This window comes from Rhinopithecus roxellana, chromosome 5 (genome assembly GCF_007565055.1).
Source record: "Rhinopithecus roxellana isolate Shanxi Qingling chromosome 5, ASM756505v1, whole genome shotgun sequence".
NCBI lineage: Eukaryota > Metazoa > Chordata > Mammalia > Primates > Cercopithecidae > Rhinopithecus > Rhinopithecus roxellana.
This window is the reverse complement of record NC_044553.1, coordinates 6949838-6963021: the sequence shown is the minus strand read 5'-3', so window position 1 is coordinate 6963021 and position 13184 is coordinate 6949838. Positions and strand designations below refer to the sequence as shown.

At 41.4% G+C, this 13184-nt stretch overlaps 1 protein-coding gene across 3 annotated transcripts in view; it reads right to left on the bottom strand.

Annotated features, from left to right (window-relative positions):
- Nucleotides 1-13184, bottom strand: part of ATL1 (atlastin GTPase 1) — a 102343-nt gene that overhangs the window by 73912 nt on the left and 15247 nt on the right. For 2 of the 3 annotated variants that reach the window (XM_010389469.2, XM_030930006.1), the window contains exon 1: nt 1667-1941. In XM_010389469.2, coding sequence (XP_010387771.1) covers nt 1667-1700 — 34 coding nt within the window. In that variant the 5' untranslated portion in view covers nt 1701-1941. Of the gene's footprint in view, nt 1-1666; nt 1942-13184 lie in introns of those variants that run through there. The other variant, XM_010389470.2, reaches the window with a different exon arrangement.

Here is a 13184-nt window from a genome sequence, read left to right as displayed (position 1 = left end):
AGAATACATTTTCACATGCCTCTGTTAACAGGGTGGAGACAAACTACTCATGGAGATTGAGACCAAAAGTGACTTGAATATGTGCACCCTAACTCTGTGTGTTCAATAAATTCCTATTCTAGAGGCCAAGAGAACGGGTGGAAATGGGGATACACTGCAAATGCTTACTTAAATTTCAGAAGAAGCAAATAAAACGTATCGCAATAGTCAGATCTGTTAAAACTGAAGTTTCATGATCTCAGAAAATGGAACCACTTTCTCTTAAACTCAGCCAAGTCATGACAGATCTCTCCGCTCCAACTCTCCATGCCTACCACAAACCTTGGATAATCTCCCAAATGTAAACCTTGCCTACCGGATCCTGTGACCATTAGAACAATCAGAGGCAAGGAGATACACGGTCTTTTCATTAAAGTAAACTGAAATAACTAATTAAAATTTACATTTGTGCCTCTTGGTCAAATAAACAGTTATAGAAGAGCTCTCACTGAGATGTGGAAGAGAATCAAGCAGCTCTGAACTTTTCAAATAATAACAACTGTTATTTCCAAATAACAATTTCTAAATAACAAGCTGATGAACAAAATATTTCTTTACCCACCAAGCCACAGTAGCCTGAGACACTCTCTGGTTCAGATAATAAAATAAATGCCTTAGAGAGCTTTCGTTCCTAAGATGCTGGTGAGTTTAGCACTGTGACTGCAAGAAATCGGGAACCTACGACAAAAAGACGCCCAGCCTGCCCACACTAACCGTCCAGAACTAGGTCTGGAGCAGCAAAGCGGGCGGGGCCGCGATTTCTCCCGCATCGCTGCGCCCGTTCTTCTCCGCCTGCGTGAGCACCGCCCACCCACTCGCGGTGTGAACATACTGGGTCTCGCCTCTCCTTTCCCCTCCCCTCGGCCTGGTGCTGAATCATGAGCCCAATGTCTCCAAAAGGTAAAATCAAAGAACAAAGCCACCCTTGGGGCTGGTCTGAATGGGGTACCGCGTCGGGGTGGGGCAGAAGGCTGGAAACCACAACTTTGTTCCCCTTCTTCCCCAATTTCCCCACCTACCCCCCAAATTAAGAGGAGTACTGCAGTGCTCAGGAATTCTCAAGAGGGTGGCCCTTCTCCCCGTTGCTCTGGTCTGCTACGGTCCGTCGGGAACCCCGCGCGCTCCGCCTCATTGTTCCAGCGCGCCGCCCGCCGCCGGGAGCCCGCGCCCTGCAGGGCCAGCGAGTTGGCGGCTCCCGGGGAGGGGGTTGGGGCTTGGCCTGCTCTACATCCCCGACCCATCGCCCCTCTGGGGCCGAGTAACAACAGCCCCCTGCCCACCCCCACAGCCTTCCTCCCAACTGATCGCTAAGGCGGAACCACAAGTCCCCGCAGGCGCCTGGTGGGTGCTGTCCAAATGCTGGGAGGAGGCGGCAGGGGGGTGGGGAAGAAGGAGCTGGAGGCCCGGCCTGCGCGAAGCTGCAGCCCTCGCCCCGACAGCGCGATTCGGTGACGCGGGTACCGCTCGGCCATGGTTCCTCCGCCCAAACAGGGAGCAGCTCGGCTACGGCCAGTCTCCCAGCCGTGGACGCAGGCAACGAGCAGTCCTTGGCCCTCCCTGTCTCCTGAAGCAGAAAGCGGAGGGCCAGACCCCATGCAGGCTGCAGAAGTTCTCATTTGCTACTCACCCCAACTGTTTCTGTCCCTGCGGTTCTTGGCCATGGTGGTCCAGGACCTGGTGGCGGTGAGGCGCTGTCACTGCGCTCGCTGCCTTCTCCGGGGCCGCAGGTTGCTGGCGGTGGGAGGCTCCGTGCCCGCGCTGGGCGCAGTTCGCTCAGACTCTGAGGATGTTGCTGTGGCGCTGGTGGGAAGGAGTGGGGAGGAAAAGGGAGGAGAAAGCAGATGAACCAAGCTCAGCATCACAAGCCCGAGTTCACACAAATACCAGCGTCACACCCTCCCTACCTCAGCCCACCCCCAGAGCGTGAAGACAGTGATAGACCATGTACTGCAACATTTTCAACGGAAAACGCACACAAATAAACAGCACCCCCCTCGCACCCACTCTCAAAGAATTTAACAGCGTTATCAGAAATACACAAACCGATATACTGCATGATTCTGGATGTTCAAATACCTGTTTCAAGCACGGTTATACATTAGCACAAACAAGCTGGCAACATTCGTATAGCCAAAGTAGCTAAAATAATGTGCATTTATCTACCAGGCACCCATTTTTTTTTTCCATTTTAAAAGCAAGGTCATGTTAGTAAAGAGGGTATCACGCATTTTTGTATATGTATACTGAGTAGTTTGTCTTAAAATTAGAATAGCAAAATTTATATCAAGAAGATCAAGATAAATGAAAGCTGTAGATTCATTGTAATCTGTAACTCAATATCCACTAGGTAAAATTTCCCACTAGATTTGCAAAGATAAGGTCCAGACTGATAGTCCAATAGCAATTATTTGAGCTGAAATCATACTACATAGTCTGGGTGGGCCCTGGCAGCCATAAAGGTTGCAGACAATTTTGAAGGGAAAAGAAAAAAAATAAAAAATATTTTCAATCTTTCCCTTTTCACTGCTTTCTTTCTCTCTGCTACAAACTTAGTTGTTTTCAGTAACCTGGAAACACTCTCCCTTTATACTACCTCCACCTCAAGATACCATCATCCCATCCCTTACAGTTTCCTCCTGCCATTTGGTTGTTACCCACACTCTCTACTGATCGGTTCTTAGGAGATCACTGCCAGCCTTGTAATTACCAGATCCACTATCTCTGCTAATTCCTAATCGTAAGCAACTCCTCACGCTACACTCTCTCAATGTAATTTACTTTGATGGCTTCAGACAGGACCTCCATGCTGATGATTCCCAAATCTATACTTCTAGTCTTCTGCCCTCTAGAAGAGAGGACATCATATGAGAGGTGTGTTTATAACTGCCTAAGGTTATCCTCACATTGTTTTCCTCCGGACATTTCAACATCAACATATCTGAAAATAAACTCCCCCATCACTGCCAAATCTTATGCATTATATTTCAGTTACTGGTTCTAGTGACCGCAGAGCTGTGAACACCATAACCAAGTTTACACCATGGTTTTAAAGAGGTCTGTGCTCAACATCGTTGAAACGACATTAATGAAACAACATGGGAAGACAGACATTATCTCATCCCTGTACCTATAAACCAAGTTCATAGAACAAAACAGAAGTGTGGTCTGCTTTTCTTCTTATATTCCTTTACTATCATTCTCAGCTTACATTCCAGCCTGAAAATCCCTTTCATATGAATCCCATTTTTAAGAGTACAATAGATTACACACAAAAAAAGGAAAAATGTATATAATGCAACACCTATGCCTAATTGAAAAAGAAATTAATTTTTTAAGAAACTGTTGCCTTTATAATTAGTAAGTAATCTGCAGGTGAATACTTTGAGACTGTGTGAACCACATACACACAAAAAAATGCTTAAATAAATAGCCCTCTGTATAAGACTTTTTGTACTGTTGGCCAGTAACTTTTCATCCATTGATTTTAGCATTCATTGATCCTTGCCTGAATCAATTTCATATTAGTGATTTTTAAATGGAAACTTTAAAATAATTGTATTTTGTTTGTTTGTTTGCTTGCTTTCCAGATAGAGTTTCCCTCTGTCACTCAGGCTGGAGTGCAGGGGCATGACCTCAGCTCACTACAACCTCTGCCTCCCAGGTTCAAGCGATTCTCATGCCTCAGCCTCTCAAGTAGCTGGGATTACTGGCGGTCGCCAGCATGCCTGGCTGTTTTTGTATGTAGAGACGGGGTTTCTCCATGTTGCCCAGGCTGGTCTCAAACTCATGAGCTCAAGCGATCTGCCCACCTCAGCCTCTTGATGTCATGTCTTTTAAATTAAGTAGCTGGCATTCCCTCTCCAACTTTTCTATGTTGAGTCCCACTATAAATTAACGGAAACTTTTGTTAAAAACTGTGTTATGCATCACCATTCTTTTTAATGCCTAAATTGCCCTAAATTTGGCCGAGGGTCAGCTCGTGTGTCCTTTTAACATTGTCCCTTTTTGTCTTTGAGCAGTTCCCTGTATTCTGGTACAAGAAAATGTTTCAGGTGTCCTTTGTATTTTCCCTTAGAACTAAAATAGCCATTTCTCCAAGATGCTCTGACTCCTTTTAATGAGAAAAGATGTTTAGAAACCGAGACGTGGGTGCTAGTTGTGCTCATTGCTGGCTGAAGTATCACTGTTTCTAGACCCTTTCAGTGGACATTGCTAGAACACATTTTTTAAATCATAAGTTTAATCTACTCTGAAGAAATACCTTCAATACTATGAAAATATAAACATATGTGGTTATTTATTACAGTACTTTTTGTTATTGTAAAATGCTGGAAACAACCTAAATGCCCATCTATAGATGAGTGGTTGAATACATTATAATACATATATGCAATAAAATGTTACATAGGTGTGAAAAAGAATATAGAAGATCTTTATAAGCTAATACAGAGTGATTTCCAGAATACAATGTTAAATGTGAAGGAAAAATTGCAAATAGTACACCAGTCCTGGAAAGAGAAAAGGATATGAAACAAAGTATCCAGTCATCTGTGAAAAATAACTACAGCAAGAATAAACCAGAAACCAATGAGATTGATCACCTGTGGGAGATGGGTGGGAATAGGGTAGAAATAATGGAAGAATGGTAAAAGGGTAGTAGGGACTAGGGGGACTGATATTTCTCTAAGTGTAATGCTTTTATATAACTCTGAGTCTTAGAACAGTAATGTTTCACTTTCTCCAGAATAAGTTTAAAAATGCTTACTATGATGACTATAATCAAAAAGATAATAACAAGTGTTGGTGAGGATGTGGAGAAATTGGCACCCTCATAAACTGCTGATGGAAATATAAAATGGTGCAACCACTTTGGGAAAAAGTCTGGCAGTTCCTCAAAAAGTTAAACATAGAATTACCATATACATTAGCACTCCCAGATATATACTCTAAAGAAATTATAATACATGTTCACAGAAAAACTTCTACAGGAATATCCATAACAGCATTATTCATAATAGCCAAAAGTGGAAACAATCCCAGTGCCAAATAACTAGTGAATGGATAAACAAAAGTAGTATGTCCATATACTAGAACATTATTTGGTCATAAAAAGTTATTGAGTACCAATATATGCTACAACATGGATGGACCTTGAAAACATTATAGTAAATGAAAGTAGCCAGCCACAAAGACCACATATTATATGATTCCATTTACATGAAATTTATAGAATAGGTAAATCTAAAGAGGCAGAAAGTATATTAATTGTTTCTTAGGGATGGAGGAAAGGAGTGGGAGGCTGGGGAGAAATTGGAGAGTGACTGCTAATGAGTATGAGGTTTCTTTGGGGGGCAGTGAAAATGTTTTAGAATTCATCATGAAATCAACTTTGCACAACTCTTTGGGTATACTAAAAACCACTGGATTAGGCTGGGTGCAGTGGCTCATGCCTGTAATCCCAGCACGTTGGGAAGCTGAGGTGGGAGGATCACTTGAGGCCAGGAGTTTGAGATCAGCCTGTATAACATAGAAAGACCCCATTTCTATTAAAAAAAAAAGAAAAGAAAAGAAAAGAAAAACTAGCCAGGTGCAGTGATGTGCACCTGTAGTCCCAGCTACTCAAGAGGCTGAGGTGGGAGGATCCCTTGAGTCCAGGAGTTCAAGGATTCAGGCCACTGCACTTCAGCCTAGATGACAGAGCAAGACTCTGTCTCAAAAAATGAAACAAAACAAAAAACTCCACTGAATTGTAAAATCTAAGCTGGTGAATTGTATGGTATGTGAATTATGTCTCAATACAAATGTTTTTTAAAAGTCAAAGGTCAAGTTCATTTTAAATCAGAATAAAAGAAGAAAAGGTATTACTCCATTTGAACTTTAGTACTTTAAATCCTCTCTCTTCTTGACTCTTCTGGGATGTTACTCCACAAACTATTCTCCTCCCCCTGTATCCTCAATTCTTTTTTCTTCCATTGGTTCTTTCACCATGCTTATTTTCCTCCATCAAAAGTAAAGGGGTCCCTCAATCAGAAGTTTCTCAATAGTTGATGGTTCAATTTGCTCCTTCCCTTTATAAATAGCAATCTTAGAAAAATACTTACGTCAATTAGAATGCTTTTGGTGGTAACTCAAAATGGCTTAACCAAAAAATGACATTTACGTTCATACAACAATTTGTTTAAAGATAGATTGGTTCTATGGTGGTCAATTCATCAGCTCAGTGGTATCATGGACTATACTAGTTAGGATATAGCTTTGGCTGCTATAAAAATTACAATGGCTGAAATAAGACAAATATTTATTTTGGTCTTATGAAAATGATCTGAGCATAAGTCATCCAGGGATAATACTGTGGCTTTAAAATATGAAGGAACTGTCCGGCCATGGTGGCTCACGCCTGTAATCCCAGCACTTTGAGAGGCCAAGGTGGGCAGATTGCCTGAGCTCAGGAGTTCGAGACCAGCCTGGGCAACACGGTGAAACCCCGTCTCTACTAAAAACTACAAAAAAAAATTAGCCGGGCTGGGCGGCATGCACCTGTAGTCCCAGCTATTCAGGAGACTGAGTAAGGAGAATTGCTTGAACCAGGAGGCGGAGGTTACGGTGAGCCGAGATCACACCACTGCACTCCAGCCTGAGCGAGACTCCGTCTCAAACAAAACAAAACAACAACAACAACAACAACAAAATGAAGGAACTGAAGTTCTTCATGCCTTCTTCCATCTTTCACTCGGGGCTTCCATCATATGTTCCATGATGGCTGCTCTAGCATGGGCATTCACATTTTCATTCTAGCCATACAGAAGGGTAAAAGGGAAGAAGTGAATATATCCATTTTCTCTAAGGGTACAATCCAGAAGGTGCACACATCATCTCCATTCAAATACCATGTCCCACCTCATTGATAAATTTTTTTATCAATGAAAAATGTGTTGCATACCATGTATGCAACAAAAATTTTGGGGTCTAATACTAAACAAAGAAGGGAAATACACACTGGAAAATAACCAGAAGACTTTGCCAAAAAGACAAAGGTGCACTCTACCATCTTCAGTGTGTTGATGTTAAGAGAAAAATCCAGGATTGTATAGAAAAATGTTCTCCCAAGCTGGGAGGGAACCAAGAGACCGAAGAATGACTCAGACAAGTCCAGCCCGGCGAGTGGATGAGTTTGTGAGACTTATACAGGACACTTCTGGGCAGCAGCAGGACAGCTCTAGAGATCCATGCCACCTCCCATCTCTAAACTGCTTTTAAACAATTTTTCTGTAACTTCTTTGCCTACTGCGTTTGAGCAATGACACTGTTTTCCTTGGTAAGTACTCAGATACCATCTGAGATGTTTGGGTTCTCAGGGACACCTGCTCCTCCAGTGGGCATCATGGTCTTGGCTAACTGTCCAGCCTTCCCCGTTCAAGCAGTGGACGTACACTCTAAGTAACCTGGTGGGGACACATCACACTACAATCCACCCCATTCCCCAGCTCTCATATTCTTCCCACCAATCTTGCATGAAAGTTCTTGAGTGGGGTATGAGGGGAAGAACTATACAGACCTATAATGTATAGCCATGGCTTGTGTGTACAAGCCACATCTACAGTATACAAAACATCATAAAAAGCAGAAACTAACTACAATTATGATGCCTGTTAGCAAAATGTAACTTCAATGGGTAGGTAAGGTGTGTAACCAATTTGAGAATGAGTCAAAGAAGCCTAATTAGGTTATGTAATGGATTTGAGTTGACAAATGATTTAAAACATATGTGACACTGTTCTCTTCATCAGGCATATAGGCACAACAGGTAGTGCCTGTAAGGGTATATATTGATTTTTGTGGCTTAAAAAAATCTTTAAAAAAATTTTAATAGTTTTTGGGGACCAGATGGTTTTTTGTTACATGAATAAGTTCTTTAGTGGTGATGTCTGAGATTCTGCTGCACCTGTCACTGGAGCAGAGTACACTGTACCAAACATGCAGTCTTTCATTGCTCACCCTTCTGACCATTTGCTCCGAGTCCCCAAAGGCCATTATATCATCCTTATGCCTTTGCATCCTCATTGCTTAACTCTCACTTTTAAGGGAGAACATAACAATATTTGGTTTTCCATTGCTGAGTTACTTCACTTAGAATAATGGCCTCCAACTCCATCCAAGTTGCTGCAAAGGCCATTATTTTGTTCTGTTTTGTGGCCAAGTAATATTCCATGGTATATATATACCACATTTCCTTTATCCACTCATTGATTGATGGGCATTTAGCTTGGTTCCATATCTTTGTAATTGTGAATTGTGCTGCTATAAACATGCGTATGCATTTGTCTTTTTCATATAATGACTTATTTTCCTTTGGGTAAACACCCAGTAGTGGGATTGCTGGGTCAAATGGTATTTCTACTTTTAGTTCTTTAAGGGGTATCCATACTGTTTTCCATAGTGGTTGTACTAGTTTACATTCCCACCAGCAGTGTAAAAGAGCTCCCTTTTCACCACATCCAAGCCAATATCTATTTTTTTTTTTTAAAGTTTAAATTATGGCCATTCTTGCAGGAATGAGGTTGTATCTTACTGTGGTTTTGATTTGTGTTTCCCTTATAGTGATTTTGAACATTTTTTCATATGTTTGTTGGCTGTCTGTGTATATTTTTTCAAGAATTGTCTAATTGTCTATTCAGTGACTACAGGCACACGCCACCATGCCCAGCTAATTTTTTGTATTTTTAGTATAGACAGGGTTTCACCATGTTGGCCAGGCTGGTCTTGAACTCCTGACCTCCAGTAATCTACCCACCTCAGCCTCTCAAAGTGCTGAGATTATAGGCATGAGCCACCATGCCTGGTCCCATTTATTTATTTTTATTTTCGTTGCATTTGCTTTCAGATTCTTAGTCATGAATTCTTTGCCTAAGCCAATGTCTAGAAGAATTTTTCTGATGTTATCTTCTACAATCTTTATGGTTTCAGTTCTTAGATTTAAGTCTTTGATCCATCTTGAGTTGATTTTGATATAAGGTGAGAGATGAGGATCCAGTTTCATTCTTCTACATGTGGCTTGCCAGTTATCCCAGCACCATTTATTGAATAGGGTATCCTTTCCCCACTTTATGTTTTTGTTTGCTTTGTCGAAGACCAGTTAGTTGTAAGTATTTGGCTTTATTTCTGGGTTCTCTATTCTGTTCCGTTGGTCTACATGCCTATTTTTATAGCAGTACCACGTTGTTTTGGTAACTATAGCCTCAGAGTAAAATTTGAAGTCAGGTACTATGATGCTTCCAGATACATTCTTTTTCTTAGTACTGCTTTGGCTATGTGGGCTCTTTTTTGATTCCATATGAATTTTAGGATATTTTTCTAGTTCTTTGAAGAATGATGATGGTATATTGATGGGAATTGCATTGAATGTGTAGATTGCTTTTGGAAGTATGGTCATGTTCACAATATTGATTCTACCTATTCATGAGCATAGGATGTGTTTCCATTTGTTTGTGTCATCTATGATTTCTTTCAGCAGTGTTTTGTAGTTTTTCTTGTAGAGATCTTTCACCTCCTTGGTTAAGTATGTTCATAAGTATTTTATTTAATTAAATTTTTTGCAGCTGTTGTAAAAGGGATTGAGTACTTGATTTGATTCTCACTTTTGTCATTATTGGTGTAGAGCAGCGCTACTGATTGTGTACATTGATTTTGTATCCTGAAACTTTACTGAGTTCATGTATCAGGTCTAGGAGATTTTTGCATGAGTCTTTAGGGTTTTCTAGGTACATGATCATATTAACGGCGAACAACAACAGTTTGACTTCCTCTTTTCCAATTTGAATACTCTTTACTTTTCTTTTGTCTGACTGCTCTGGCTAGGATTTCCAGTACTATGTTGAGTAGAATTGGCAAAAGTGGGTATTCTTGTCTTGTTCCAGTTCTCTGGGGGAATGCTTTCAACTTTTCCTTGTTCGGTATTATGTTGTCTGTTGGTGTGTCATAGATGGCTTTTATTACTTTGAGGTATGTCCCATCTATGACAATTTTTTGAGGGTTTTTATCATAAAAGAATGCTGGATTTTATCAAGTGCTTTTCCTGTGCCTACTGAGATAATCATATTTTTGTTTATGTGTCATGTTACATTTATTGATTTGCATATGTTAAACCATCCCTGAATCCCTGGTATGAAATCCACTTCATCATGATATATTATCTTTTTGATAAGCTGTTAGATTTGGAAAGCTAGTATTTTGTTACGATTTTTTGCATCTTTGATGATAATGCAGACCATTATCCTCAGGGATAATGGTCTGTAGTTTTCATTTTTTGTTATGGCCTTTCCTGGTTTTGGTATTGGGGTAACACTGCCTTCATCGAATGATTTGGGGAGGATTCCATCTTTCTCTATCTTTTGAAATAGTTTCAGTAGAACTGGTACCAATTCTTCTTTGAATGTCTGATAAAATTAGGCTATGAATTCATCTGGTCCTGAAAGGAATTTTTGGCAATTTTTAAATCACTGATTCAATCTCACAGCTTGTTATTGGTCTGTTCAGTTTCTATTTCTTCCTGATTTAATCAGGAGGGTTGTACATTTCCAGGAATTTATCCATCTCCTTTAGACTTTCTAGTTTGTGTACATAAAGGTGTTCATAGTAGCCTTGAATGATCTTTTGTATTTCTGTAGTATCGGTTGTAATATCTTCTGTTTTGTTTCTAATTGAGCTTATTTGGATCTTTTTTCTTCTTTTCTTAGTTAATCTCACTAATGATCTATCAATTTTATCTTTTCAAATAAATAGTTTTTTGTTTCGTCTGTCTTTTGTATTTTTTTGTTTCAATTTCATTTAGTTTCTGCTGTGATCTTTGTTAATTTTTTTTTTCTGCTGGGTTTGGGTTTGGTTCTTGTTTCTCTAGTTCTTGAGGTATGATGTTAGGTTGTCTATTTGTGCTCTTTCAGACTTTTTGATGTAAGCATTTAATGCTATGACCTTTCCTCTTAGCACCATTTTTGCTGTATCCCAGAGGTTTTGATAAGTTGTGTCACTGTCATTCAGTTCAAAGAATTTTTAAATTTCCATCTTGATTTCATTGTTAACCCAAAGATCATTCAAGAGCGGATTATTTAATTTCTATTTATTTGTATAATTTTGAGGGTTCCTTTTGGAGTTATTTTCCAGTTTTATTTCACTGTGGTCTGAGAAGGTACTTGATATGATTTTTATTTTCTTAAATTTATTGAGACTTGTTTTGTGGCCTAATGGCACATATCTTTGAGTCTCCATTGCATTGGCAATCAGGCCTCCATGCAGAGACAATCCTTAGTGAGCCTGGGTTGCCTTATTGGTGCTGTTGAACCAGTCATTCCAGTTCTGTCAGCCAAAAGGCAGAATATCCCAAGGCATACCATTACTACTTAACAGGGGGAGGTATCCACATACCCCACAATAGGACTGGTTGCTGGCTGCTGTTGTAGTCACAGCCTAGTTCAGAAGACATTACCAGCTGCCATGGGTAGCAGAAACAAGGCAAACACAGGTGTTCAACAGAGACCCTCATGGGTATAGCCACCCTTGTAATATTATTACTGCTATATTTTCTCCCATTGGCCCTATTAGTGAGGCTGCCACAGGCTTCAGTTCTGGCTTACAGTACCACACATGGCTTCCCTCTCTAAGAGTGGGCATAGTAGCCAATTGGTAAGCTTCCAGCCTTGCCTATGCACTCTGCACTATGACCACTCCAGCAGGTATCAGTGCTGCTGATGTTGATATCATAAGACTCTCAGACCTCCCTCTAAGAGTACATACAACTGGGATCACCTATCCTCCAGCAGTCTTCATTCACCCTCCAGCATCACAAAACCAGTCCAGTATAGGGGCACTTTCCAGCTCAACTTCAGGTCCATGTAGCCATTGCCAATTGGCAGATCCACTGGTGTTCTTAGAAGCACAGCATGGTTCTGCTTCAGAAGCATGTCTCAGTGTCTCAGAGGTAGCGCTGCGAGTTTGCAGGGCATATTTTGTAGGCCCATTCATAGGGAGTGATGCCAAGTGTGTTAGCGGGTAACTCATTTAAAATTTGTATGGCTTCAGGGAGATTCTTAGTCCAGAAACTTAGCCATTCTGGGACAGTGCATGTAATTGGGTTTTTAACAGGCCATTATTTTTTTTCTGAGTCCTGCCCCTGTTGGGATATATGGTAGTGGAACCTCCAGTCTATGTTTTGTTCTGATCCCCAGTGTTGGATATTGTGGCCCACGAATGGGAGCCCTGATCATTATATGTTCTTCATAGCATGCCATATATGACACTAAGAGCAGTCAGACACTTAACGGTCTCCAGCTGGGTGGCATGTTTTATTGGGAAGGCCTGTAGTAGCCCCACTGTTGTGTCCACAGAGGTTAAGGTATGCCTTTCCCCACCATTCCAGGGCAGAGGACCAATAAAATTGACTTGTCAGTCCTATGGAGGTTGTATGGCTTTAGGTATGTGACTTAGTGCAGAAGGAACCCTTCTAGGTCTCAGCTGTGAGTAGGTCTCACAGTTCTGAACAGCTGCTAGAATATTTACATAGAGGATGGAGATGCCTGCTGCCTTTGCTGTGGCCCACCCTGTGGCTGCTCTTATGAGGTACCTATACAGTTACATGGTGTCAGTATCTATTTGTACCACGGCCACTGACCATTGGTGTTGGGTGCCTTTGCTAAACCCATCAATGTACCAGGCCCTAGTGGGTATTGGTGGGATCCCCTTATATACAATGGTTGGCCCAGTAGGTGGTTCTATTGCCATCTTGGCTCCCTCCACTTGTTCAACGTGGATGGGTCCAGGCACCTCCTGTAGAAGCTGACTTAAAGGATTAGTAGACAGGACACCCCTTTGTTGTAGACAGGCATGCCATTTCTGCAGGGTGTGTAATTGTGCCATCCCAGAGGTGGGCTTGGTTAGAAAGCCTTCCACCCACCTTTTATGGGGTAGGCAGTTTTTATTGTGTGGTCTTCTTTCTGGTGGTGATGGCCTCTGCTTGTTGCAATGCCCTATACATGGCTAATAGCTGTTGCTCTAGGACTGTATAGTAGGATTCTGCCCCTTTTCATAATTGAGACCAGGCCAGGTGGTGGCTCACACCGGTAAACCCAGCATTTTGGGAGGCCGAGGCAGGCGGA